General features: G+C 60.0%; 1 protein-coding gene across 6 annotated transcripts; it reads right to left on the bottom strand.

The window, feature by feature from the left end:
- Positions 1-599: 599 nt before the first annotated feature.
- NR5A1 (nuclear receptor subfamily 5 group A member 1) lies at positions 600-26,980 on the bottom strand. Of its 6 annotated transcripts, none has more exons than XM_001082881.5 (7): positions 26,770-26,980; positions 22,861-22,977; positions 22,646-22,787; positions 19,647-20,272; positions 12,742-12,861; positions 10,776-10,923; positions 600-2,392 (listed from the first exon to the last, which is right to left on the bottom strand). In XM_001082881.5, the coding sequence occupies exons 2-7, from the start codon at positions 22,960-22,962 to the stop codon at positions 2,145-2,147; spliced, it is 1,386 nt and encodes a 461-aa protein (XP_001082881.4). In that variant the 5' UTR covers positions 22,963-22,977; positions 26,770-26,980; the 3' UTR covers positions 600-2,144. The 6 variants fall into 6 exon arrangements, with proteins under 6 accessions (XP_001082881.4, XP_028690703.2, XP_014972353.3 ...); XM_028834870.2 differs by lacking the exon at positions 26,770-26,980 and adding an exon at positions 26,479-26,502; XM_015116867.3 differs by lacking the exon at positions 26,770-26,980 and adding an exon at positions 24,455-24,597.
- Between the last annotated feature and the right edge of the window lie 309 nt (positions 26,981-27,289).

Genomic DNA, 27,289 nt, shown 5'->3' with positions numbered 1-27,289 from the left:
AGAGCAGTCAGTGTGACCAGATGAGGCGGGAAGCGCTGGGTAGGGGTCCTGGAGCGGAGGAAGCCTCAGATGGTGGCGGTGCTCACTGCCGCCACCACGTGGGGCCAGGGAAGAATCTGTGAGGGACGTGGTGGGGCAGACAGGAAAGGGCAGGGCTCTGAGGGGTCTGGTCTCCCAGGTCTGTGGCTCATGGGCCCTTGGCAAGTGCCTTCCCCTCCTAGAGTATAACCCCTGCCTCACAGGGATGCAACAGGGACAGTGAGATGAGGGTGACACACAGCAGGTGCCCCTTAAATGACTGCTCCTTCTGCCCCAAGATGGGGGCTGAGCCTGCATGGCCAGGGTACAACAGGTAGAGAAGCCACAGCACCCCCTGGGTCTCCCAGTGCCTCAGGGTGCCAGGGATGAGGTGGGGCCCAAACCCCAACAGTGCCTCGTGTCCCCCCACCCAGCCCCGCAGCCCACCTGCCTCCTCAGAGTTTTGAACCAAAGAGGGTCTGCGTGCCACCTCCATCGGAGTCAGAGTGCTGCCCCACCCTAGACCACCCAGAACCACCCGAGCCATTCTGCTCTGGCCCCAGAAGGTAAACAGGCAAAAGTAGCTGGAAACTAATTGCAAAATTTATTCCAGGGCTGCGGGGGCTGGGGTGATTCTTAAGGGCACTTCTCGTTTCAGGGCTGTGGGTCTCCGGCCTTGGCAAGGGCACACATTTCAGGGGGCAGAGGTGGGGACTGAGACAGGGTGGTGGGAGGCAGGAGGCAGGAGGCAGGGGTGTCCAGTCTCCTCCAACTGGGCAGGCTCAGCACAAGCTGCAACAGTAACATGAAAGCGGGACGGACAGCAGGCACCCAGCCGGGGACAGGAGACAGCAGGCACCCAGCCGGGGACAGGAGACAACTGAGGCCTCTCCCTGGTGCTTTGCCCTGGGGAGTGTCTTTCATGACCTAGGGCAGGAGGCCAGGGAGCCGAGGGCCAGCTTCATGGGTTTGCAGCAACGGGTTGGAGCCACAGAAAGGGGATCAACAGCGCTTTCCCTGATCTACAGGCCCATGCCCCCTCCCAAGTTCACTTGCATTCCCACCCACAGAGACTTGAAGCCCCCAACAGGGCGTCCTGCTGTTCACCTGGTGGGTGGAGGGCGGGCAACAGCGCTTCTCTGGATTGGGGCTGGGGCTCAGAAGTAATGACCCAGCACCACCCCAAGGGTACTTGGTAGGCGAGTGTCTGGGGAGAAACCATCAGCTGTACTTAGTGGCAATCCCCAAGCCCCAGCTTCAGTCCTCAACTCTGTCCCCTTCCCTCCATCACACACACACACCTTTCAAGGAGTGTCTAGAAGCTTAAAAACAAAAAAAAGGGGGGAAAAAAACCTCTTGACTACAACCTTGCAGATAAATACCAGCCTGGGAGGGCCACCTCTGGGTGGGGCTAGGATGTCGATTGTACCAAACGTTCTCCAGGTGGGAGAGGGAATCAGGGATGCCTGGAGCAAAGTTTTTTCCCTGATGATGTATCAATGCTCCCTCTTGCAGAGGTCAGTTGGGGTAGAAGGGCTAGGGAGGTCCTGTTGTCCTAACCAGTCTCCTGGTATCCTCTAGGGCCCAATAGCCCCTCTCAATTTAGCAAACTCGGTTATCCTTAGTTTACAAAACAGAGGATCTCCTTCCTGGTCTCTATGAGGGGGAACACTGGAGACCCTCTCTCCTCCCCCAGTTGATACCTGCTCAACTTCTCCCTGTCTCTGTTTTCAGGAGAGGAGGAAGGGATGACCTCTGATCCAAGGGACATCGAGGCCCACCAGGGAATCCCGAACCTCCTCCCCGGACCTGCAGGCTTCAGACTCCAGGAGAGAGCTGGGAGCCAGGGGGCGGGGGAGGGGGTGGTTAACAGCCACCTCCTTGGGGCACTCCAAGTAGCAGGCAAGTGCCAGTGGCCACCCCACCTCCGCCAAGCCCTGCCCAGCCTCACCCACCTTCCCAAACACAGTGTCAGAACTCAGGGGCAGCGGCCTTTGGGACGGGGCTGGGGTTCCTGCGTGGGCATCAGAAAATGAACCATGTGGAGCCAGCGGCAGTGGCTGCGGCCCCGCCCCGGCCCCGCCCCCAGTCCCGCCCCCAGTCCCGGCCCCGCCCCCGGCCCAGGCTCAAGTCTGCTTGGCTTGCAGCATCTCGATGAGCAGGTTGTTGCGGGGCATCTCGTTGCCCAGGTGCTTGTGGTACAGGTACTCCTTGGCCTGCATGCTCAGCGCCCGCACCTCCACCAGGCACAGCAGCAGCTGCTGGAACTTGTCCCCGCAGTGCGGGTAGTGGCACAGGGTGTAGTCGAGCAGGGCGGCGTTGGCCTTCTCCTGAGCTTCCTTCACCAGGGTGTGGTTATTCAGAAACTTCAAATCTGCAAAGGTAGGCTCTCGGTCACCATCGCACCACCAGCCATGCCCATCAGGACTGGGCCAACACCGTCACCAGCATCACCAATACCACCTTCCCTACGACCACCAAAGACACGGGCATTGCCACCATCAACCATGCAACATGGTCACCCCATTGTCACCGTGTCGGCATCACCATTGTTGTCACCCTGGTTGACAAACACCACCATCGTCACCAATACCCACATGCCTGTGTTTTTCATAAACGTGGCCACCGCCACCATCAACCACCCAGTCACAGTCACCTGTCACCACCATCACTGCCATCATCATCACCACTGTGGTCACAATGAACAAGAATCATGAAACCCATCACCAGCCTCCCTGGGAGGATCCCTGGGCAGTTATTGAACCTCTCGGTTCCCCATCTGTAAAATGGGGGTGATGACAGTACCAACTTCACAACATTGTCCTGAAAATTTAGGGAGCGGCTGTGTGCAAAGTGCTCTGATGAACAGTATCTGGCATGTGAGAAGCTCAGTGGGTCGGGTTAGCTGGCGCCACAATAATGCCATCACAATGGGAGCTGCTCTCACCGCTGTCATGGTCAACCATTGCTGCCATAACCAACACCATCCCCCTGGCACGATCAAAGCCATCTTGTCTCCATCATCACTGATGCCTCATCTCCATGACCATTGCCATCCGCATCCCCACTCTGCCACCATCACTACTGTCACCCCATCATCACCACGCCCACAGAGGTGCACTGTGGGTGGGAGGATCCCATCTCATGCTGCAACGCATGAGGACTGGTGGCCCCATTCTAGAGGACAGCTGGCATGTTCTTTTAGTCTCCCCTATGACCAATAGAGAGGATCCAGTACCCCGGGGAAGGACTCTTATGGGGCCATGGGGGAACATGCGCATTCACTACAGGAGTGCAGATGGGTTGACATCCTGATTAACCTATCGCAAGCTGAAAATATAAGTCAAAAAGCACTTACTACACCTGACCTGCTGCACATCATAGTCTGGCCTGCCTTAAATGTGCTCAGACCACATTACCCTAGAGTTGCCAGAATCATCTGACACAAGCCTATTTTACAATAAAGCATTGAACATCTCTTGGAGTTTACTGAACACCATGCTGAAAATGCAAAACAGAAGGGATTATGTGGGTACTCCAAGCACGCTTTCTGCTGATTGCATGTTTTTCGATTTCTGCAGGACCATAAAGTCAAAAAATCCTAAGCCAAAGCTCATGAGTCAGGGGCCATCTCTGCTCGTGGTGGCGAGGAGGTGGCCTGGATGGCCACGTGGTGGCTGCACCCCAAGGAGTCGCGTGCAGTAGGCAGAAGTCAGGAAGCCCACACAACGCAGGGCAAAGGGACGTGTCTTTAAAAGCCTGGGACTGAGTGGAAAACAAAAATCACAGAGGGAGGTCAGGACAAGATCAATAAAGCTCAACCATGTACCTAAACTAGAAATGCTTGTTGGCCAGGTGCAGAGGCTCATGCCTGTCACCCCAGCACTTTGGGAGGCCAAAGTGGATCACTTGTGGTCAGTTTGAGACCAGCCTGGCCAACATGGTGAAATCCCATCTCTACCAAAAATACAAAAAAGTTACCCAAGCATGGTGGTGCGTGCCTGTAATCCCAGCTACTTGGGAGGCTAAGGCTGGTGAATCGTGTGAACCCAGGAGGCGGAGGTTGCTGTGAGCCAAGATTGCACCACTGCATTCCAGCCTGGGCGACAGAGGGAGACTCTGTCTCTGAAGGAATAAATAAATAAATAAATAAATAAATAAATAAATAAAGCTTGTACACAAAGCAGATGTGCTTTGTGGGAAGATAGGGGCAAACAGGACGACCCGCATTAAACATCAAGGAAGGGCTCCTTTTGGGGAGGGGTGGAGGGGTGTGGCTCTGCGTGCACCAGTGATTAAACAGAGGAGTGCAACTGATGTGTCCCCCACACCCGAGGTGAGGTGCCGTGAAGAGACAGAAAGCAAAATGTCTTTGGAGTGAGACAGACGTGGGTTCAAATCCCAGCCGCTGCTCAGGTGCAGTGCTCCCTGCCCTGACTTGACCAGCCTTCCTCCTCCCTGGAGAGGGAGAGTCTGGGTCAGTTTCTTGTCACCCAAGTTCCTATCACAGCTTGCAGTCCTCGTTCAGCTCCTGGGCAGCATTTCTAGCAGGTGCCCAGCCTGGGGGCGCAGGGTCAGCAGGAACCCACAGAATCTGTCCCCAGGCCTCAAAATCATCTGATGCAAGCCTGACCTTGCCTGGGATGGGGTGACCAGTGGCTCAGAAAATGGTCATCCACCCACTTCTCCTCCACCCCATCACCACCAGCCCTGCAGCTGCGGGGGCGTCCAGAGGCAGCATGTGCAGCCCTGGCCCCCTAATCCCCCTTAACACCCTCTGCGCCAGGAAAGCGCCACGCTCCTGGCAACCCTGATCCCTGGCCGCCCCCAGCGCGCCTGCTGAGGCCTGTGTTGTCCAAAGTCGGATTTAGGGAAACCCGAGCTGGGCCTGGGGGCGGATGGCAGGACCTGGCCTCCATCCTCCCACCCCAGCCCCAGCTCCTCATCCTCCCTTCTGAAGTGATCAGCTCCCCAGGGTCACCATTAACCCTTAAGGCACCTTTATGTCAACTACATGGAAGTTCCCCCTTGTCCAGAGAGATACTGCTATATCCACCCCAATGCCTCCTGGCCCAGGTGCTCTTGTGCAGTGAATGACCTGCCCAACTGTATGGAGCAGCCCTACTCCCTAGCCTGGCCTGCCCCAGACATATTCAAAGGTCATGGGAAGTCATGCCACCTAGTTGGGCTCCTGCTGGCCCCATCCCCGTCCCATCTGCCTTCACTCCCCACTGTCCCGGGCTGAGCAAGTCTCCTGACATTCTCTTCTGACAATTCATAATCGGGGTCCAGAGAGGGACAGGGACCAACTCAAGGCTACACGTCAGTAAAGGGTCCTGGAGGAAGCAGCTGGAGGAGGGAGGACTGGCCAGGACGCCGCAGTAGGGGCAGGGGCAGGAGGGGGCTGGGGAAGAAAGACCAGGGCCTCGGCTTTACCGGGATTTACTGTTCTCAGCAGCACTGCGCTAGGGACACCGAAGCGGGGTGCGGGGGTGGGTGCAGAAGGAGGACAGGTTTCAGGGACGCCCCCACCCCCAGTAGTTCTTTGGCCTCCCAGCTCTTGGCAGACTGGAAACCCCCACTGCCCCAGAGAGGTCAGCCACAGGGCTGGGGGAGGGAAGCACAGTCGCTAAGGGAGCGTCAGCGGCTACAGTCCAGAAGCCCAGATCCAGTTTCCTGGGCACCCCCCAGACACCTTGCACCCAGCTCAGTTCATCTCAGCAGACATCCAGACAGGCAGGGCAGTGCATCCCCAGGGCTCAGGGAACCAAGGACCCCTGAAGACACACAAGGTGCTAGAGTCTGGATTGAAACCCAAGTCTCAGCCGGGCGCGGTGGCTCAAGCCTGTAATCCCAGCACTTTGGGAGGCCGAGGCGGGTGGATCACGAGGTCAGGAGATCGAGACCATCCTGGCTAACATGGTGAAACCCCGTCTCTACTAAAAATACAAAAAAAAACTAGCCGGGCACGGTGGCGGGCGCCTGTAGCCCCAGCTACTCGGAGGCTGAGGCGGGAGAATAGCGTGAACCCGGGAGGCAGAGCTTGCAGTGAGCCAAGATCGCGCCACCGCACTCCAGCCTGGGCAACACAGCGAGACTCCGTCTCAAAAAAAGAAAACAAAAAGAAACCCAAGTCTCTCTGACATCAAAGCCCAAGTCTCCCAGGATAGGCAAGCAGGACTGGGGCCCCCTGCCCAGGAGCTGGGTCAAGCTGGGATGCCTGTTCCTGCGGGATTGGACATAACTTTATGTCCCATGCAATCCATGAGTCCTGTCCAAGAGCCCCCACCCCTGGGGTCCTAGGTTTCCCCCAGAGAGGCTACTCTGGACTCTATACCTGACTTCCTCCTCACCTGGAGACCTTGTACAAGTCACTCCCCTTCCCCAAGCCTCCCTGGACTCCCAGTCTCTAAAGAGATCATTGTGAAGATTCCAGCGGATAACAGATGTGACGGTGCCAGCAACCCACAGAACACCACACCGTTCTTCCAGCAGACACGGGAGCGGGGGTCAAACAAACCTGGAGACGCCCCCTTCATGTGTCAGAGGTTCAGATCCCAGCTTTACAACCAGCTGGGTGACCTTGGGCAAGTCACTTCCCCTCTCTGAGCTGCAGTTTCCTGTCATCTGCACGACAGGGGCAAATTCATCTCTGCTTCACAGGGTGGCCAGGGGCTGGCTCTCATCTGCATGCCCAGCTCTGGGCCCCAGGCACCCGAAGGTTGGAGACGGGCATGTTGGAGAGGAGCCTGCGCTCCCCAAGCCCGCTCAGCTCCCAGCACTCGCGGAGGCGGAGGTGGGAGGGAGCTGGGAGATGGCGCCCCCACCTCGGAGAGCAGCCCGCTAGCTCTGCAGAGCTGGGGGCCCCCAGGTTCTCAGAAAAGCCCCCTTTTCATGGTTTAATTGAATATTTGAATAATCCTTTCATTCCAGCGAGGCATAAAGAATGTTGTCCCAATAGCGGTAACTCAGGCAGGCGCCCCCGCGCACAATGGCCCCTCGAGTGGGGCTGCTATTCAGGCCGCCTTTTGTTGGCGCGGAGCAGTGGGTAAATTGCAAACGCTTAAGGGAATGCTGCTGCCGCCGCCTCAATGGAAGTCAGGAAATCGAATGTTAGGTCAATCCATTAAGCTTCGATTAAGTCCTCGGCAGAACAATGCCAGCCGGGCCCATCTTCATAAATACCGTGATTGCCAGGAGAGAGGCACTAATTTTAATTAAACCTCCTTACCTGCCTCCGCGCCCTCCCGAGACGGCTATTTAGACACCAAATGGCACCCTTATGCAGAGGCAGGCGCGAAGGAGGCGCTGAGTGAGCCGCAGGGCGGTGGGGCGGTGGGGCGGTGGGGCGGTGGGGCGGTGGGGCGGTGGGGCGGTGGGGCGGTGGGGCGGTGGGGCGGGTGGAGGGACACCAGCACTCACAGCCAGGCTGTCCGGCCCAGGGCGGAGCCGCCACCGAAGGAAGGGGACGCCCTGCGCGCCAGCTGGAGGTCTGCTGGCAAGCGGCGGTCCCTCTCCGGGTCCCAGTTTCCCTGGAGCCCCAGCTCTGGTGGTCTGGGTGGGATCAGGAGAGGAGCCCTCTGCTCCAGACCCTGGAATCTGCTCCAGCCCAGCTCCAGGTCTAGCCTCTGCCAGGGCTCTGGGCTGCCTGCCTGCCATCCTTTTCCCATGCTGCACTTAGAAGGATCTTGATAAAATGCAAATTTCATCATGTTGCTGGCTGCTTCAAGTCCTTCCCAAGAGAAAGTTCAAGGTACCAGGCCCTGGCATTCAAGGCTTTGCCCAGCTCAGCTCCTGTCCCCTCGCCAGCCTCCTCCCCACCCCGTCCCCACCCCTACAGCCACACAGAACTTTCAGGATTCCCGGAACTTTGCACAAGCTGTTCCTTGAGTCTGGAAAGCCATTAATGCCGCTTGTTTTTTTTTTTTCACCCAGAATGCTCTTACTCATACTGCTAAGCCCAGCTCAGAGCCCCCACCCCCCAGAAGCCTTCCCTGATAGCCAGGTGGTGCTGGTTTCTCCTCTCTGACCCAACCCTGATCACACTGAACTGATGGGGTTCCTCTTCCAACCTGGAGCTGGCCAGCCAAAGGCCGCTGCGGCCCCCCACACCCCTTTCTCACTGCTTGCCATCAGCTGGGGTCCTGGAATCTCCTCCCGTTCCTTCTCTGGTACCCCCAACCTCACCAGGTTCCTGGCTTGCTGGGCTCAGGGCTCACCCACCCACATCAGCCAGACTCATGTTCCTGTGCGGAAAGATAACGCACTGTGCCAGACACACAGCCGGTGATAACGATAGAGACTGTGAACATTCATTCACTTCATTCATTCACTTATGCATATGCACACTAACTTAATAATGGTGATTATGATTAAAACAATTCTGGCACATACTTCCCAGGGCTCAGCCAAGCGCTGGGCACTTTGGGGAATTCTCTTACTCAATCCTTGTAACAAGTTAGGGATTAGTAGGAGGGTCACTCTACAGATGGGGAAATAGAGGCTCAGAGAGGGGAGTGACTTGCCCAAGGGCACACAGCCAGAAAGAGACCAGAGGCCAGATTTAGAATCCACTCCTCATCCCTACCTAGTTCCCTTTCCTAAGCACTGCGCCACCTTGATTCTCACACACACAGCACGCATGCGCACACACACACACTTCTCCCCGCAACTCAGCCTGTCCCAGCCCAGCACTGGAGCCTCTCCCACCTCTCAGGCCTCAGCTGCTGCATCTGGAAAAAAAAAAAAGCTGATGACCAGCACGACATTAGGGCGGGGCACTTCCAGTTTTGAGCATGCCCACACTTGGACCCAAGAGAGGAGGGATCAGCTCTGCCATCTTCCTTAAGCCCCAGAGAAGGAGGAGTCCTGGATTCACCCCCAGCGGCGGCCAGAGCTATGCCCAAGGCTTTGGTGGGAAGAGGGGCTGGGGGCCAAGACACTGTCCCTGCTTTTCAGGGGACACCCAAGGACAGACAGAGCCCACCCTCCACCCACCCCTCCTTAGGGCCCTCCCAGTGGCCTTGTGATGGCAGCCAGGTCAAGAACTCTCACCGTACAAACCACCCAGACTCCTGCGGACACACACTCCAATTCTAGGTGCCTCCAAGCACCACTCTCCGCCACAAATCCCTCATGTTCCCAGATCTCCTGGTCCCTCCCCAATCACACACAAACTCTTCACACAGCCTAACACTTAAGAAACCACAAGCGTGTGAAAGTTCGTCGTTTGCACATGCCAGCACACACACATGCGCGGAAACAGAGACAGACGTTCGCGTAATTCCTGCAGGTTCCATGCCCCAACCACACAGACCCCCGCCACGCATGTCTGTGACTCTATCCTGTGCCAGCCTGCTGAGTCTGGCAGGCTGCGGGTAAGGTGCTGCTGCCGGCAGAGGTAGGAGGGAACTTCCCCAGCTGCAGCCAACCGGGTCTGGGCCCCTGAGGCTCCTGCAAGGATTTCAGGCCATAGCTCCTGCAGAGCCCTGGCTGGTGTCCTGAGAGGTGGCTTAAGGTGGCCTTGCAGATAAGCCCTCCAGTTACCAGCCTGTTCTGCCAGAGTTGGGAGACCCAGCCCACCGCACCCAGCCGCATAGCATGGAGGATGTCACCAATCCCGCCCGAGCACTGGGCTTCCCACTTTTCATTAATCCCCTCTGCCTCCGCAACACTCCCCACTCCTCCCTCTCTCTGGCAGGCACGCCCTTCCCAGACTGTGACTATAATGCCAGCCACCAAGACAATATCTTAATCCTGCCCCCTCTCCAGGTGATGAAGCACTCACTCATCTCTATTCCATCGCATCTGCATCACTGCAAAATAATTCATCCCCCAGAAAACTCCTATTCATCCTCCAAAACCCTGCTCAGATGTCCGTCTTCCAGGAAGCCTTCCAGAAAGAGCTCTTGCTCCCCACCCAGGGTTCCCCAAGCCACACCCATCTCTCTGTCTCAGGCCTAACCACCCAGGCTGCAGGTCTCTTCTCGATTGGCAAGGGACAGCTATGTCCTCAGCATCGCCGGGTATGGGGAGGGCATTGGTGACGGCTTGCCAGGGAGTGAGGGTGCAGACTGGAGTGCCCAGGCAGGGTTGGGGTCAGGAGGGCAAAGGGAGGGAGACCCCCCCAGGTGCTTGGGGAGTGGGGTGGGTGGCCGGGCTGCACTGGGCCAGGACTGCTCTCTGCCTCTCCTCCACTTTCTTTTCCTCCTTAGCACTGGTCACAGCTGTCCCCCTATGCCTGCCTAATCGTGTTAGGAACCTACGTCTTCCTAATCGTATTATGCTCATGATCCCCCCTAGAAAGGTCAGCATCACGACGGCTGGGCTTTGGGGGTTTTGCTCACAGCGGTATTCCCAGTGCCTTCTCCGGTGCAATTGCTCGGTGCCTGTTTGTAGAGTGAATGAATGGATGCATGCGTGCATGGGCAAAGGGGTCCGGGCCCCCAGGAGCTACAGTCAGAACTGGGGCCCCCTAGATCCAGGAATTAGAGAAAACAGGGACCCCAGGAGCCTGGAATACCAATCCCAAAGTCACATGGGCCACCAGATGGGGAGCCGTCCCCATTTAAGAGCCAGGCCCTGGCCGGGGGCCCTCAGACCTTTGTTCACTGAATGAGTAAGGGAGGGGCCTTTCTCCCCTGAGGCTCCTTTGTGGCCACTCTGGCCCTAGCAGGGCTACCTTTCCAGCCTCACCCACCCTCCCACCCGCCTGCCCCTGGCTGTCTCCGCCTCTCTGTCACTGGAGCCGCACTCACCCAGGCTGAAGAGGATGATGAACTTGAGGCAGACAAACTCCTGCCGGTCAAGCTGCAGCGCGAGCAGCTGCAGCACTAGTTCCTGTGCCCGCAACACCAGGCTGTGCAGCAGCGAGCCCGCCTGGGTGGCCACCGTGGTCAGCTCCACCTGGGGACAGAGGGCACGGGGTGGGGGACAGTCAGAGGACGTGGGTCCAGGCAGGGGGCTCTCTGATGGTGGATAGAGGGCTGAGGGCATGGATTGGAGGTGCAGGTCAGATGGGCTGGGGTCAGGAGGGCCCAGCCTTGGCACTGAGCCAGGCACAGGTGACACCTGTGCAGCCCCGGGGACCCTGCCGGGCCCACCCTTCCAAGCTGTCCTCAACCCGCCAGGCCCAGAGCTGAGGGTACCCACGTCCTGCCCGCGTCCACCCCTCCTTCACACACAAACCCCAGCACCAGGCCCAGTAGCACCAGCAGTTCAGAGGGGCCCTCTACACGCTGGGAGGGAAGGGGTCAGGGGAGGGCAGGCCTGCGCAGGGACACACAGACGCCATCCACGTGGCTGCCCAGAACCCCTACGTTCACACCTAGATGCTGGGTCACAGTTCAGCCCAGGGTCTCACGCGCGCGTGCACACACACACACACACACACGAGCTCAGTCATGGGGTCGCCCACTCCATGAAGTGAAGGCACACACATGTGCACACGGCCACACCCGCCCTTGTATGCTCACACTTACAGCAACACACACGCCTATGTATGTGTTCACAATTACGGGTTGATGGGAAGACAGTGACACCCACACACTGATGTGTGTGGAGATTTTGCACAATAAAACACAGGCAGGCACACACACACAGGCCATTCCCATGGCCACAGAGACTCAGCCGGCCTGCCGACACTCACACCGCATGCAGACTGCAGGCACCTGCGCCCACAGGGAGCCCCAGATATACCCTCTTGGGTCCAGTGCTGCCCGTCCTGTCCTCCTGCCCCTGATGGCCTGTGACACCAAGGCGAGAGCTGGAGGTGAGGAGCAGAGGCCTAGGGGCGCTGGAGCAGTGAGCAGAGTCTGTCTCCCCCACCCCACAGCACCCACCGACCCCACGGTCCCTCCTGTGTCCCCACCTGGGAGTGACGCTCCTGCCAGCAGGCTGGACCCTTGCCATCAACCCCCTTCTCTGCCTCTCTCCCTCCCTCTCTTTCCCTACAGCCCGTCTCCCCAGGTGAGTCCTCTTCCCTGGCTGTGTCCCTGTGTCCCCGCCCTGGCCCCCACCTCCCATCTGACCCCTCTGCCTGCCTCCTCAGATGCTACCTGGCCATGTCCCTCCTCCTCCTAAAGCTCTCCCTGGACCCCTGCTGCATCTGGACTTTCTACTTCCCAGATCCTCATTTCCTGCTCTAAGGGGCCCAAATTCTCTGAGCTCTCAGGAGCCCTTTGCCTATTCATTCATTCATTCATTCATTCATTCATTCATTCATTCAAGATTTAGGGCCTGCAAGGTTTTGTCCGCTAACTCAGCCCTAGCAACCCTCCAGCCTCCCTGGTCTGTCACCTCATGCCACCCCATACCAGCACCAGCAGGGCCTGGGGGCTCCACGCTTCCACCCTCTCTGAGCCTGTGGTGGAGGTGAGGACTGCCCCCCTCACCCCAGCCAACTCCAGTGGATTATTTCCAGACCCAGGGCCACCATCACATCCTCCTCCATGAACCTCTTCTGACCATGCCCACACCCCCTGAGCTGCTCCCCAAGAGCAGGGCTCCCAGCAGCCGGCGCCTCTCAAGCCTGGACCAGGGCTGCTCGCAGAGGGGTCAGACCAGTGGGTGCCCCATGAATGTGGGGAAAGGGCTGATAATCAGGGTGCCCAGAGTGAGCCCCAAGAGGCCTGGGTCCTCCTCTCCGAGGCCCTGAATCCTGGAAGTGCACAGCGGGGCCGGGGCGGGGCCCAGGGGCGGGGCGGGGTCCCAGGGGCTGGTCACCTCCTGCCCGGTGACCAGCAGGATGCTGCCCTCCTTGCCGTGCTGGACCTGGCGGTAGATGTGGTCGAACACCAGCAGCTCGCTCCAGCAGTTCTGCAGCAGTGTCATCTGGTCGGCAACCTGGAAGGAAGAGGCACGCGGGGGGCCGGGCTCCAGCCAGGGTCCAGGTCCAGCCACCTTCTTCTAACCCCTTCTCCTCCCACTGAGACCCAACTGGGCGTGCGGCCGGGGCGAGTTAACCTCTCTGTGCCCATCTACCCGAATGTCTGTGCTATCAAAGTGCAACAGGGGTCTGGCCAGTTAACAAAGGGGTGTTTGGGGCTTGAATGGGCCAGGCTTCAGGCCCCAGCTCTGTCTTCGGTATGACTTTACATAAGTCCTGGTAATCTTCTGTGCCTCAGTTTTCTCATCTGTACAGTGGGCAAAGTACTGAGCGGACAGTCCGGTACATGTTAGGTACGCCATACATGTGACTAATGTCCATGGAGGTACTCTGCAAAGGACTCCTACAAATGCATGGCAAGATTATTATTAATTTTAACATTGTCCGCATTTAAAAACCTGTGGTCAGTTACACCTCTGGCAGCCCCAACTGCTCAGACAGAAGCCATGAGGAAGAAACCAAGCGCTTCCCCCCAGGCCTACGCAGAGCTCTCAGGCTCAGGAGAAGGAGGGAGGTCCCACCTGGCCTGCGGTCAGGCCCAGGGCATGAGCAGGGGGGCGGCAATGGCCTGGCACCTGAAGCAGAAACGAACAGCGACAAGGGGCAATTCCGAATGCCCAGGCTGCAGCCAGAGGCACTCGGTGCAGGGGCAGGGCCAGCCCCTGTTTGGAGTGTCCTTTGACTCTGCAGGACTCAGAAGCAGAGCCAGGGATCCCCTGGCCCCAATCCCTATTTTTCAACTGAAGAATATGCCACCCGAAGAGGACAAGAGACTCTCCCAGGATCACACAGAGGCAGGACCAGGCCAGGGCCACGGCTGGCATTCCTGGTCCACAATCTCCACTGTGACAAAACGAGCCCTTCTGGGTATTCGGAAGCACACTGAGCACTGCACATGGGCCTGGGCAGACATAGCCCCATCCCTCTTAGCCTGTGCCACTCCTCAGCTGGCCACCAGCGACCCAACAGACACTTCCGGCGCACCTTCCTGGGCCGTGCCCTCTGACGAATGCAAACCATGACAGCGAACAGTCATTCCACCGCAGCCCTACAGCCCTGCGAGGTTTGTCCAGTCACCACCCGCATGACAGAGAGAAGAAACTGAACAGAGAGGCCACACAGCTCTGTCTGGTTCCAGATCTGCGCTCTTAACCACTAGCTGTGGAAGAGGACCTGTCACTCACCCGCCTTGCCATCCAGGAGTTCCTGGTCTCTCGCAGGCTCTTTGCCTCCTCTACAAATCCCTACCTCATCCCTCTCCTTCCTCGAGGCCCTCCCCACTCTCTGGATGCAGAATCTGCAACATCTCATGGCATCAGTTAAATGCCTCTGCCTTCGCCAATACCTGTGAGATCTGGGGAGGCAGAACTGGTGTCCGGCTCTTCTCTGGGCCCCAGAGCAGAGGTTAGAGTGGCTGATGAATGGCAAGGTTCTCCCCAAGACAAGCACAGAGTGCAGAGGGATCACTCCCCACCTGGGGCCAGGGGCTCAGAGGGGCCACTCCCCACCTAGGGGTGGCTCCCAGTCAGAGGGGAGCTGGCCCAAGCCTAATGAACAGGAGATAGAAGCCTCCCCCCTCCTCTCTGTTCCCCTTCTCTCCTGGGGCCTCCCTGGGGCCTGTGTCCTCAGGCAGACAGAGGGGGAGAAAAGGAGAGGGAAAAGTCAGGAATTGGCACACAGACCGGCCTGCGGGCCCACGTGGTGGAGAAGAGGGAGGTCTATGTCCGTTCCCTCCATCCCCATCTCACCTCTGGGTCCAGAGCTCCCTCCGGCTCCCAGCAAAAGTTTCTTTCCAGAGCCCCTACCATGGGCCCCCAGGCTCAGTCCTGGCTGGGTCCAGGAGAGACTGAGGCCTGGGCAGGGGCTGACTCAGCCATCTCTCCGGATCTCTCCACGGAAGTGCCGGCCCCCATGGAGCTGCGGTTTCCAGGAGGGAGCCAAGGCTCAGAGAGCACCTATTACCAGACACGGTGCCCAGTGCGGTACAGGACACCTCACCCCTGCCCTGCTGACATTCTGCCCACATTACAGATAAGGAAACACAGCCTTGCCGGAGGTGACACTCAGGCTTCAGGCAGCTGGGCTCTGCCCAGAGGTTCCTACCGGCCAGGACTTCTGGGGACCCTGGGAACCTCCTGAGACCCGGATAGGAGGGGCCTGCCCAGGTGTCACACTGGCAGCAGGAAAAACTCAGGCCCACCTTGGGTACCCAGGTGGTCGCACAGGGCCAGGCTTGGCACCCCACCCCTCGCAGGCCCACAGGAGCAGACACCCTTGCGCCCAGAATGAAGGCACAAGGGGGTGGGGAGGTGGCGGAGGAGCGATAAGGGGTAGAATGAGGAGATAAGCCACGCTTCAGGCCAAAAGCAGATGGGTCACGGTGACCCGGCTGGCCCAGCCCTGGGAGCAGACTCTGTACCCAGACCTTAGACCCTGGATGGGGCAGGCCTGCCCGGTGGGGCTGATAGGGGTGCCAGGGGCAGAGAGCCACAATATTGTCCCTGAGGCTTTGGTGCCCCATGCCCTGTGTTCGAGTCCCCATCCAGCCATGCATTGTCCACCATGCATCCTCCACCCTAATTTCCTGTTCTGGGAAGAAGGAAATATAATTTCTCTTTTTTTTGGTTAAAACGTAAGAACACACGTTGGGCTGTGTGGGAACTGGTGGACCTGCTGTTGGTTCTTCCGTGGATGCTCCCTGGCTGGGATCCCACCTGCCCCTTGGCCAAGCAGGTCTTGACTCACTGCTTTCCTTGGGTGGACAGATGGATGCACAAAGACACCAAACTCCAAAACACTCCCCACACAGATAAGAACGCGCACGCACGCATGCACACACATACACACACCCCTCTTTTTATTTAAAAGAAAACCACAGGGCCATAGCTGCCAGACCCTCTGCATGAGAAAGCAGGTGGCTAAGAGGTTCCTTTAACCAGAGAGGGTTGGTTTTCACTTTCCGAAGGTCCCTCCCTACGCTAAAGGCTCCTCTACCCTCAGGCCTCCTTGCCACCCTGGGAACAAGGACATTTGCAGCCCCAGCCCTGGGGTCTCCACCAGCATGGCCTGTCTGCTGGGCCCATCAGCCATCCATCCCTCCTGCCAGACTGCCACAAATCTTCCTGGAGCCTTGGCGCTCTGCAGGCTGCCTCGAAGACCACGTATTTATGGGTGCCAAGCTGACCTCCCTCCCAGCAGGGCCCCTCTGGAGCCCCCTGGGGTCCGATCGGTCTGGCTGTGAAGGCCGGCAGGCTGTGTAATTCTCTGGTGGCTGACACACCGTGGGCTGGCCGCCGTGCTCTGCCGGCCGAGTGGTCAGTGAGGTGTCATTTGTCAGCCCAAGACTGACAGTTACTGCCGCTTAAATGAAACCGTCTATCTGGGCAGTTAAATCTGCTGTCAGTGGGGGCCTCGGAGCTGGATGTTGAGGGTGAACAGATGTCAAGATGGGTCACTGGGCACTCCTGGCCCCCACCGCCCCCCCGGGTCCTGCCTTGCATCCTCCCAGCCTGTCCTTTGCGGTAAGTGATCATACAGGCTGACTGCCTGGGCCCTGGACACTGCTGCCCACCAAGCAGCAGGTACAGGTGAGTTTCTGCCACCTTGCAGGGAAAAAGTTGCTTTATAAGCGCAGGACAAAGTGGCCCCAAGACGGTCCCGGAACAATCGTGCGCTCAGAGGAGCTTGGGTCCAATGTGTCTCTCCCTGCTGCTTCCCCGCCCAGGCCTGCATTAAACAGTGTGGCTAAGGGGAAGAGAGGAAGGACGCTGCGACCTCACTTCGTAAACTGCCCGCGCTCAGTCCTTCCCCTGTCCTGGCTCACTAACCCCTTACAACAGCCCAATGGGTGGACATTATTTCAACTCCTCCCATTTTCAAGATGAGGAAACTGAGGCCCAGAGGAGTGAAGTCACTTGCCCAAAATCATACAGCATGTAAGCGACAGAGCTGGAAGTTGACAATAGGCCTCTCTGATTCTAGTCTTTGATAGTCACTTCTGTGCCACTATTGGATCTAACATGCTGGGATTGTGTGCGATGGAAAAATGGAGACAGAGGGACCCCCATCCCAGTTGGGAAAGAAGATATGGGAGGAAGATCCCAAGAGGGCATTTAGAGCCCAGCATCAGACACAACTGGGTCCCTGGCACCCCTGAGAGCTCAGCTGAGACTCCAGGACTCCTCCCGAGCAGCAAGATGTCATCAGCATCAGAGGGCTGAGTGGGCCTCTGCTCAGAGTCCAGGCTCTGTCAGGGGAGCCCCTCCCCGACCCAGAACCTGGAGCCCCAGCCAGCCCCAACAGGCCATCCATCACCCACTGCCCAAGGACCCACTCCTGGTCCAAGCTCTGCTCTGGCCCTGCCAACATCTCCAGCCCTGCTTCACAGGCCCATTGGAACTCCCAGAACACGATGCCTCTTCACATTTTGGGGCCTTTGCCTCTGCTGTGCCCACTGCCTGGAATCCCCTGAACCTTCTCTACTTTCTAGAAAGGCACAGAACTGTTCTTTGACTTCCTTAGAGCTGTTTGCTCTCCCCCCGGGGTTCCCTCTGCCTCTTCTGTGGCTCTCAGAGCCCTGGGCACCTCACACTGGCATTATCTCGGTACATGTCTGACTTCTCCTCCAGGTTGGCAGCTTCCTGGGTCCAGATGATTTTAATGTCCCCAGTGTCCAGCCCAAGGGTTGCTCCACTCTCAGAGCCAGAGAGCCCCCTCTTCTGTCTGCTAAGATGTGCCCTGTCTGGAGGTGGGGAAATGAATGATCAGCCAGAAGGGACACCAGAGTCACACACTCCCCTCCCACTTTTCTGCCTCCTCACCTCTGGGCTTTGCAAAGAGACACCAGCCCAGGGCCCACTGGACCAGTGGAAAAGAACTTCCACATGGTTGACGAGAGGTGCTCTAAGGGCTGGGCTGGTACTTATCTGCAAGGCCCCTTTACAGAAGCTGGTGACCACTGTTCATAATCCCGGGCTCAATTCAAAGACTTTGGGAAGGGGAAGCAGGAAGGTTTGGACCACGGAGAAGCCAGAAGCAGGAAAAAACACTCAGCAAAGCTGGGACAAAAGCCCTTCCCATCCTGCGTGAAAATCCCCGGGAGACTAGGAAGGCGGCCAGAGGAAGTGCCCTGCCCCTCAATCCAGGGTTCTGGAAGGCCGGGAATGCCCTGCTCCTCCTCCTCCCCTCTGCACAGGGGGTGCATGGGAAGTCTGGAGGGAAGCTAGCAACCAACCTAAGGGGCTTGGGGTCCTCATCCCCACCAGGACCTCCAACCATGAGCAGAAGGCAGGTGGGAGTGTTCAAGACCCTGCCTTTTGCCTCATCCATTAGGTTGGACCAGAGAGGAGGCAGTGGTGAGAAGGGGCTGGGATGAGAAACCCACCCCATGACAGACACATGGTACATCCCCAGGCCTCAGCCATGACAGGCACTCCACAGTGGAAACAGTAGCCACCACCATCAATCCTCAACTCCCAGATGCCCAGGCCCCAGTCCCGTGATGCCCCTAGGGCTCGGAGCACCCACCCCCGACCTGCCAGCCAGGGCAGGCAGTGCCCCCAGCCCATCCGGCCTCATGCCCCTGGAGGAAGCCCAGGCCCAAGTGGCGTCAGCACTGACAATGCTGCTCAAGGCTGCAGTGGCCCCAGAAGGGGGGGCAACGGGCTCTGCTGTTTACACCCAGCCCCAGAACAGCCAGGGGGGCAGCCGGGTAAGCCAAACACCGATAGCCCTGGGTGAAAGAGTGCCTGAATCCAGGCCAGGAAGGGGCAGGCCTTGGCCAGCTGGAGGGGCCCCTGGGGAGGTCTCAGAGAGCCAGGGCACTGGAGGGGCAGTTCTGGGGCCTCAGGCTCTTCAAGCCACTAGGTGGGAAGACTGGGAAGTTCTTTCCTATGTCTGGCCTCAGTTTCTCCTGCTGCTTTCCTGATTACTGTAGCTTCGGGTACCTCAACCCGGGGGAAAGAAGGCTATGCCATAGAGGAAGGCTGCCTTGCCAGGGAAGATCAGTGGCAGACCCTGGAATCCCTCACCCACCTACCCACCTAGCTCCCTGAACACACACACACACACACACACACACACACACACACACACACACACACACGACCATCCAGCAAACACAAGATTTGCAAAGGCAGGAGGATCTTTCACCTCAGCTGTGAAGGAGAAGGGCCCACAAATGTCCCAAACGCTAAAACACTAAGAGCCCCCATCTGTGTGTGACGTTGGAGGCTGGCAAGGATTGGCAGCCTCCCTGAATGGGAGGACAGGATGGGCCGGATCCCCTTCCCAACACTGGGCTGAAGGCTGGGGAGACAAGACAGTCTCCCAAGGACTCAGCTAGTCCTTTGAGGGAGCCCAGCGTCTCAGAGAACGAGGAAAATGCGTACCTAGAGAGCCCCAGAACAGGGAGCCCCAGAGAATGAAGGAGCTGCAGAGACACCAAGAAGCCGAGAGACAACCCGCCAGGGAGAGAGACAGTAGGAAGAGACACAGGCGGAGATCAAAGCAGCAGCAGCTGTGAGAGGCTCAAGGAGGAGAGAAGGACAGGGAGGGAGCGGGGACCCAGGAGGCTGTGATGGAGTGGAAATGCTCCTTAATGTCCCCAGGGTGGCCTCCGGGTCCCCAGCTACTGCCTGAAACCAGTGGGCAGGATGGCCCTATCCGAAGGACAGTTGGGCTAAGGCTTGGGCAGCTGGGAGGACCATGATGCAGGGCCAGCCAGGCGGGAGGAGAGACTTACCTCCAGCTCCTTGAACACCATGCACCTGCGTGCCCAGTCCACGATGGAGATGAAGGTCTGGTCGGCCATTCTGCACAGGAGGCCAAAGGCCGCCGGCTGGTCGGGGCGGCTTTTGGTGGGCTCCTGCAGGCAGCCCAAGATGCGGGCCCGCACCTGGTCCTCATCTGGCTCCAGCTGCAGCAGCTGCAGGATAAGCTCAGGCACATTGGGCCCTCCAGAGAAGGGCTCTGGATAGCCGTATGGCAGCCCAGGCTGTGGGGGGCTGGCGTAAGGCTCTGGGTACTCAGACTTGATGGCACGGCCAGGAAAGGCAGGGTAGAGGTAGCCAGCCAGTGGCCCATGGGCACCGGGCACAGCCATGGGCAGTGCCGGGGCCCCAAAGTCGCCCAGTGGCCCAGTAGGTGGACCGGCGGCCAGGCCCTTGGGCTCAGGCGCATGCAGGCTGGGAGGCAGCACATAGTCCGGTGCAGGAGGGGGTGGTGGGGGCACCCCCATAGGGGGCCCTGTTTCCAGCTTGAAGCCATTGGCCCGAATCTGTGCCTTTTTCTGCTGTTTCAGGGCCCGGTCCCGCTTGTACATCGGCCCAAACTTGTTCCGGCCACCCCTCATACGGTCAGCGCGCACGGCTGTGGGCAGGGGCAGAAGGTCAGGTTCACCCTCTCCAAGCCACCACCCATGCTGTCCCACCACAGATTCTTTCCGAACAAATCTGACCGCTCTCTCCCCTGCTCAACATCCTTTCATAGCTCCCACTGACCACAAGGGAACTCAGTCTCCTTTGCCTGGCATTCAAGGCCCTGCTCAGCTTTTCAGGCGATCCGTGCTAAGACCCCTCTCTTTCCACTCCACCTAACTCACCTCCACTCCTCTGTTTGACACATCTCCTTCCTCCTCCACCCTGCTTTCATTTTCCTTCTGACTCAAAAAACATTTTTTTCTCCTGAGCTTGCTGAACACCCAGCCTCAATGTCACTGCTTCCAGGAAGCACTCCTGGATTCACCCAGACGAACTCTACTGTCCTTGCCCCAGGTGCCCTGTCCTTGCCCACTCTTATCATGCTGAGTGGATCATGCCATGTGCTCCTGCGGGCTCAGTTCTGGGCTCAGGTGCCTAGCGCAAGGCCTGGCAGGGAGATGGTGACCGGAAGGGGACCCTGGTCAGCTTTGTTCACCACTGGCCCCAGGGTCCAGCTGTTTGTTGACTGACTGCCTGACTGCTGAGCTCCAGCTGCAAAATGACTCAAGTGTCCTTCACTGGTTGTGAATGTGAAGCCGAGTTTAGAGCTGGCCAAGGCTCTGTGCTGGGGGAGGGGACCTCTCTTGCCAACTAGAAGCTCCTCCACCTGGCCAGGAATGTGTCATCAGCCAGAACCAATAGGTGCATCTCTGCGGCTGGAGTGTGCCCCCAGCGCCTGCTCAGACAGAGCCCCACCCTGGGCTCTGGGTGAAGGGAAAGAGCAGGAGAGAGGGGGTGGTGCTCAGCAGGGATGATGGCTGGGGGGCCACCTGGCCAATCTTCCTTCCCCCTGGGGTGAGCAGCGCTGTGCCGCTCCCAGGCTGCATGGGAGTTTCTGCTGCCCACAGCAGCCAGATCTCTGGCCCCTCGGGACCTGGCGCTAGGGGCATGGGCTCTGGGGACAGGATAGGATGTCCCCCTCCCATCCAGGGGTCCTTCCTCCAGGTGGCAGGGCATGTGGTCTGCCACTCTCAGAGCCACCTGGGGCTTTCTACACTGTTCCAAAACCTTAATCAACCGCTGCGTGTACAGCACACAGTCCAATGGCCAGCCACCTCCAAAAGCTCAAATCTTTCCTGCCGAAATTTCTCTCCTCCTCTCTAGACTGAGAGCTGGGGTTGAGGGTAGGGAGGCAAAGAGGGGGCCTGCGTTCCTTAGGGGCAATTCAAGTGTCCCCCACTGCCCAGCCCCCTCAGGGCCCGGCTAAGAACATGACGGGAAGGAATCTCACTGGCTGAGTGAATAAACCAGAGAGCCCTTCGGATGGACGGACAGACAGACAAGCAGATGGGCAGCTGAATGTGCGGGGGCTGGGCAGCGGTGGTGGGCAGATCTTAATGGAAAGCCTCATGGGCCTGACAGCTAGCCTGTGGATGAACGCCCAGACACCTTCAGCTTTCCTACACCAATCCCCACACTCGCTAGCTGGAGGAAGGCAGTGCCGTTAAGCCCATTTTTCTTTTCTTTCTTTCTCTTTCTGCCTTTTCTTTTCTTTCTTTTTTATTTTGATGTCTTTATTTTTTGAGACAGGGTTTTCCCTCTTGCCCAGGCTGGAGTACAGTGGTGTGATCATAGCTCACGGCAGCCTCGACTTTCCAGGCTCAAGTGATCCTCCCGCCTCAGCCTCCTGAGAGCTAGGACTACAGGCACATGCCACCATGCCCAGTTACTTTTTTGTATTTTATAGAGACAAGGTTTCTCCATGTTGCCCAGGCTGGTGTTAAACTCCTGGGCTCAAGTGATCCTCTTGCCTCAGCCTCCCAAATGCTGGAATTACAGGCATGAGCCACTGCATCCCGCCAAGCCCATGTTTCAGATGGGGAATCTGCAGTTTAGAGAGGTTAAGGATTTTGCCCAATGTCACCCAGCCTGACTGACAGTGCTGTGCTGGCACTGGGACTTGGCCTCTGCTGGCTAGGGTTTGGTATTGTTGGGAGGATGGGGACCTTCTCACAGAGGGAGGAGCTCTGCAGGTCCTGTGCTGGGGCCCTGGCAGGGGCTGGGGAAAGGGTCATCTCCATAGGGTTCACTTTTGGATACTTCTCAGCCCAACCCAGGTTGGCCTTGCCAGAGTCCCTTCCCGGCCGGAGGTCCACCCAGCGCCAGCGCCAGCGCCCGGTTCCCTTGCAGCGACTGGGCCCTAATGTTGCACGAGGGGCCTTGCGAAGGCCAATGGTGCTATCCCCTCAGCCCCTCTCCCACCCCCACCCCCTACCCGCTCAGGCTGTCAGGGGTCAGGGATCCAGGCCCGCGCGGCGCGCACCTTCCAGGCGCATCCCCACCGTCAGGCACTTCTGGAAGCGGCAGAAGGGACAGCGCTTGCGCTGCGTCTTGTCGATCTTGCAGCTCTGGCTCTCGGTGCACGTGTAGTGCTTGTTGTTCTGCACCGTGCGCTTGAAGAAGCCCTGCGGGAGCTGAGAGTCAGCGGGGCCCCGCCGCGCCCGTCCGCCGCAACCCTGTCTCGAGCCCGCGGCTCACCTTGCAGCTCTCACACGTGAGCAATCCGTAGTGGTAGCCGGACACCTTGTCCCCGCACACGGGACACAGCTCGTCCAGGTCCTCGTCGTAGGAATAGTCCATGCCCGCGGCGTCCGCCTGCGGAGGGACAGCGGTCAGGGCGGGCCGGCGGAGACCGGCAGCTTGGGGTCCCCGCGGCCACCGCCCCAGCGGCTGTCGCTGGTCCGTCGCGTAATCCCCTCGCTGCGCCCAGGCGCTGCCGCCGGCACCCACCGAGCGCCCCGCGCAGCGTCCCGGGGTGGGCCCGGTGCAGTCCCCGCGCCCGGCCTTCCCCGCCCAGGCCCCGCGCTCCCGCCCCGCCTGGGGGCTCCTCCCGCGCGGACCCCGTCGCGCCGGATCTGGGGCCCTCGGATTCGATGCGCTTCGATTCGGATTCGTTTGTCTGAGAACAAAACCCCGATTCTGAGAAAAGGAGATGGGCTCATCCGCGGGGAAGACGCCAGGGGACCAGGGAGCGGTAGGGCGCCCGGCCCGGGTGTTCTGGGAACCCGACAGAGACGAAGGAGGCAGAGACAGAGTCCGGGCGAGACAGAGATGGGCGGAAACCCTGACAAGAGACAACGACCGACTCCGCGGGGCGCAGACAGGAGGCCAGTCCGAGAGTGCCAGAGACACAGACACAGAGACGCCGAGCTGGAGAGAACCCGGCGGGGACGAGACACTGGGAGGGATGGGGGGGGGGAGAGGGAGAGAGAGAGAGAGAAACGAGGGGTGGGGGATCGGATCAGATACTCGGAGAGACAGCGGAGGCCCAAGGAGAAAACTCAAGAGAGACCCACGCAGAGCCAGAGACACAACGATAGACGAGAGACAGAGACGCCGAGACGAGAGGAGCCCGGGAGAGACGAGGCCGGAGAGCGATAGAAACACGGAGAGAAAACCTGGAGGCGGAGGTGCCCAGCCCGAGGGTCGGGGACAGGGGACGCGCGGGAGCCCAAGCGCCGAGGCGAGGCCCCGCGGGGTCGGACCCGGACGGGGGCCCTGGCCGCAGGAGGCGGAAAACGACGGCGCCGGGACCAAGAGCCCGAAAACGCGGAGCCGCCGGGGGCCCCCGCGCCGGGAGAGACAAAGCCGCGGCAGCGACGGCAACAGGAGGCACAGCCCGAGCCGCCGCTGCCACCGGGACGTCGGGCGGGGAGACCTCGGGCGGGAGTCGGCGGGCTCCGGGAAGCCGAGCCCGAGGCGGGGGAGCGACCTCGGGCGGAGAGGCGAAGTCCTGAGGAGGGAAGCGACCGGAGCCAGGGCCCGGGACGCGAGAGGGGGAGCGACGGCGGCCGCGGCCGGCCCGACGCCCACCTGGTCGCTCCCGCCAGCAGCGCCCCGCGTCCAGCCCTCGCGGAGCCCGCACCTCCCGGCCGCGCCGCCGCCGCCGGCGAGGAGCCGCACCCGGGCGCAGCGCCGCCCGCCCGCGATGACGGCCGCTCGGGCCGGGGGCGGGGAGGCGGGGGCGCTGGGCTGGCGGCGCGGGGGCCTCAGCTCCCCCCTCCTGCCTCCCCGCCCCCCTCCTGCCTCCCCGTCCCCCCCCCACAGCTGCCGGGACCGCTCCGAGGCGCACCTGGGACCCGTGCCCCTACGCCGCCACCGCGCCCCAAGCCAGCCCGCCGCGCCGGGGCCGGGGGCCGGCCCCTCTATATCGGCGCTTGCGGTATCCGGGGGCGGAGGCCCGGCCGCGTCCTCCCCCCAAGCCCGGCCCGCGCCGGGCACCCTCTCCGCAGCCCGGCTCCAGTCTTCGCTCTCATCCTCCCCGCCCCCCAGCCCCTGTCCTGTTCCCCGGACCCCAAGCGCGGCCAGAGAGCTGCGGAGCCCGAGTGCCCCGCGATCTGGGCAGGTGTTCGGCTCTGGGGGCCTCGGGTCACCCGCCTGCAGTGGGAAGAGGCAGCTCCTGTCTGCGAACCCAGCTGGGTCGTGGCGAATGCCACGCGGGTTGCTGGTCGCACTGCAGCGTGGAAGCGGGTAAGGGCGAGTGGCTACAGTGGCCGAGGCTCAGGTTCACGGGTGGAAGCCAGATTCTCCCGTGGGCCCCGCCAAGTCTCCTCACTCGAGCCTGCAGCAGCTCTCTGCCCGTTGCGTCTTCAGTTGCCGCATCTGTGAAGTGGGTAGATGACCGCTCTTCCTCGCTAAGGGTGGGTCGTGAGGATGAACCCAAGCAGTAGGGGCAAAGCACGCGCGTGGCCTGGTGGAAGCGCTCAGTGGCGCCCCGCTGGGGAGATCTGAGGCGAAACCCTTCTGCTCACCAGCCTCAGTTCGCTGGGCTGGAAATGGGAATCGTGGAAATCCCATTTTACTAATGCCTGAGGCCTAGGGAGGACCCAAAGCCTTTACGGGCGCAGGAGCTGGGAGAGGAGGCCGGAGGCAGGGCCCCGCTGCTCCCTTCGGAGCTCTCACGAGGGGTGGGGCAAGGAAGAAAGCGCTGGGCGGCCTTGGGGACAAAGGGGTTCCCGGCCGACGGGCCGAGCAGTTGCTCTGGGCTACGAACTATCCGTGGGGCCACTGTTTTTCAGTTGGAGAAACTGACCCGAGAGGAAGGGGCCTGCCCGCATCCTGCCTCCCCCCACCCCTGGCACCTGGGGTCGGAGAGAGTTTCAGGACCATGAGGCCAAAAAGCCGCGATCTTCAAGCAGGAAAATACCGCAATTTTGCATTGACAGCGGCGCAACCCACCAAAAGGCTCCATCTGGGCTCCCGCCCGCCTAGAGGCCTCCGGCTTCGGTCGGAGCTGAGCCTGGGGCCTGCGAACTGTGGCCAGAGACCCCCGCGCAGACCCCACTCAGTTGGCTCACCCCACAGAAGGAGCAGAACCCGCAGATTAGCTGTGCAAGCTCTGGCAAGTCACTTCGCCTCTCTGAGCCTCAGTTTCTCCGTGCATAAAGTGGAAAATGTTGGTTTTACAGATGGGGTACTGCGGTTTCCATGCAAAAATCTTGGATGAGGAGGGAGGAAAGAGCCAGAGACCCTGTTATAGGTACCGCCTGCACCGCCAAACCCCTGAGAAACAAGAGCATCTGCCCGAGCTGGAGGTGGGGGTTCCTGCTGTCTCTGAACAGCTCCCCACCACAGTGGAGCCCTCAGACAGTGACTGTAGGAGCAAAGGGTGCTGGTGGATGATGGGTTGGGGTGCCCCAGTCGGCTGTTCTAAGGTAGAGCCCACCCGAGGTCTCCTGGAATCCTGGTGCTGGAAGCACAGGCCCCAGCCGCGGGGATGGGGTGGGGTGGGGGCTGGGCTCAGGCCCTTCTCCCTCTTTCTCCAACTCCCTCTTTCCCAGGGTTTCTACTCTCACCGGCTGGGAGCCCATGGCTCCTCCACACTCCAGGCCCCGAGGCACCCACCCCCACAGGTTCCAGGTTCCAGCCCACCACCTGGGGAGTTCCGGTCCCTCATCCACCCACCCAGGGAGGCAAACCTAGACCTCCGGACCTAGACCTGGCCTGGCCGCAGAGCCCAGGCTGACAGATGAATGCCGGAGACAGACACAGCGATACACAGCAAGACTCAGAGAGAGCCACAGAGCCAACCCGGACCCTCAGGCAGGGTACAGAGCCCCAAGACAGGCCCAGAGCCCTCCGGACACACTCACAGACCTCTAGGCTCAGACCCACACAGCCCGGTGGATGCCTGGTCAGCCACAGCAGGACACCAGCGAACCTCCATGGGGCTTGTGGTCACAGGCCTGGCTCCTCCCATCGGCAGCCCAGGGAAGAAGAGGGGCTAGCATGGTGGGAGGGTGAGTCTGGGAGACCCCTGGCCCCTTCCCTGCCCAGAGGAGGGGGCACTGGTCACTGAGCAGAGCAGGCGGTGGCCGGCCAAGGCTGTAGGGAGGCACTGCAGAGGGAGGCTGGTCATTAGAGGCCTGGGCCGAGGCCCTCACTTACGGAGCGGAAGCAGCGCTCTCACGCCGGATGAGGGTGGCAGTGGGCACCAGGGGTCCAGGGGGAGGTTCCGGCAGCCCAGGTGGGGCGGTGGCAACTGTGGGTTCGCAGAAACCCCCTCACACCACGGCGGGCGGCAGCCGGACGGCAGGCTGGCCCTGTCCGTCCGTCCTCCTCCTCCTCCCCGCCCTGGTGGGGGGGCCACCGGAGGCCCAATTGGTCTCTGCCCCCACGTGACTCTGCAGGCCTCTCGCCTTCTTTGTTGGTGTTTCTCTTCATTTACGTCTATTTTTTTCTTCTTCTCCTAAAAGAAAAAAAATACCCCTATCTATCTGGGGGCCGAGGGTGGGGGTGGAGGCCAAGGCACTGCGGAGGCCTTGGCCAGCTGGCTGTTCCAGGCCCGCTGTGGGAGCCCAGAGGCAGGGACCCCACAGAGGCGGGTAGGCAGCCCTGCTTGTTAGCGACCGGGTGGGAGTGGGGCCTGATTTATGGGCTGCTCCCCCACCCGGCCTGCCGCCTGGCC

Source organism: Macaca mulatta, chromosome 15 (genome assembly GCF_049350105.2).
Source record: "Macaca mulatta isolate MMU2019108-1 chromosome 15, T2T-MMU8v2.0, whole genome shotgun sequence".
Taxonomy (NCBI): domain Eukaryota; kingdom Metazoa; phylum Chordata; class Mammalia; order Primates; family Cercopithecidae; genus Macaca; species Macaca mulatta.
This window is presented reverse-complemented; position numbering and strand designations above follow the sequence as displayed.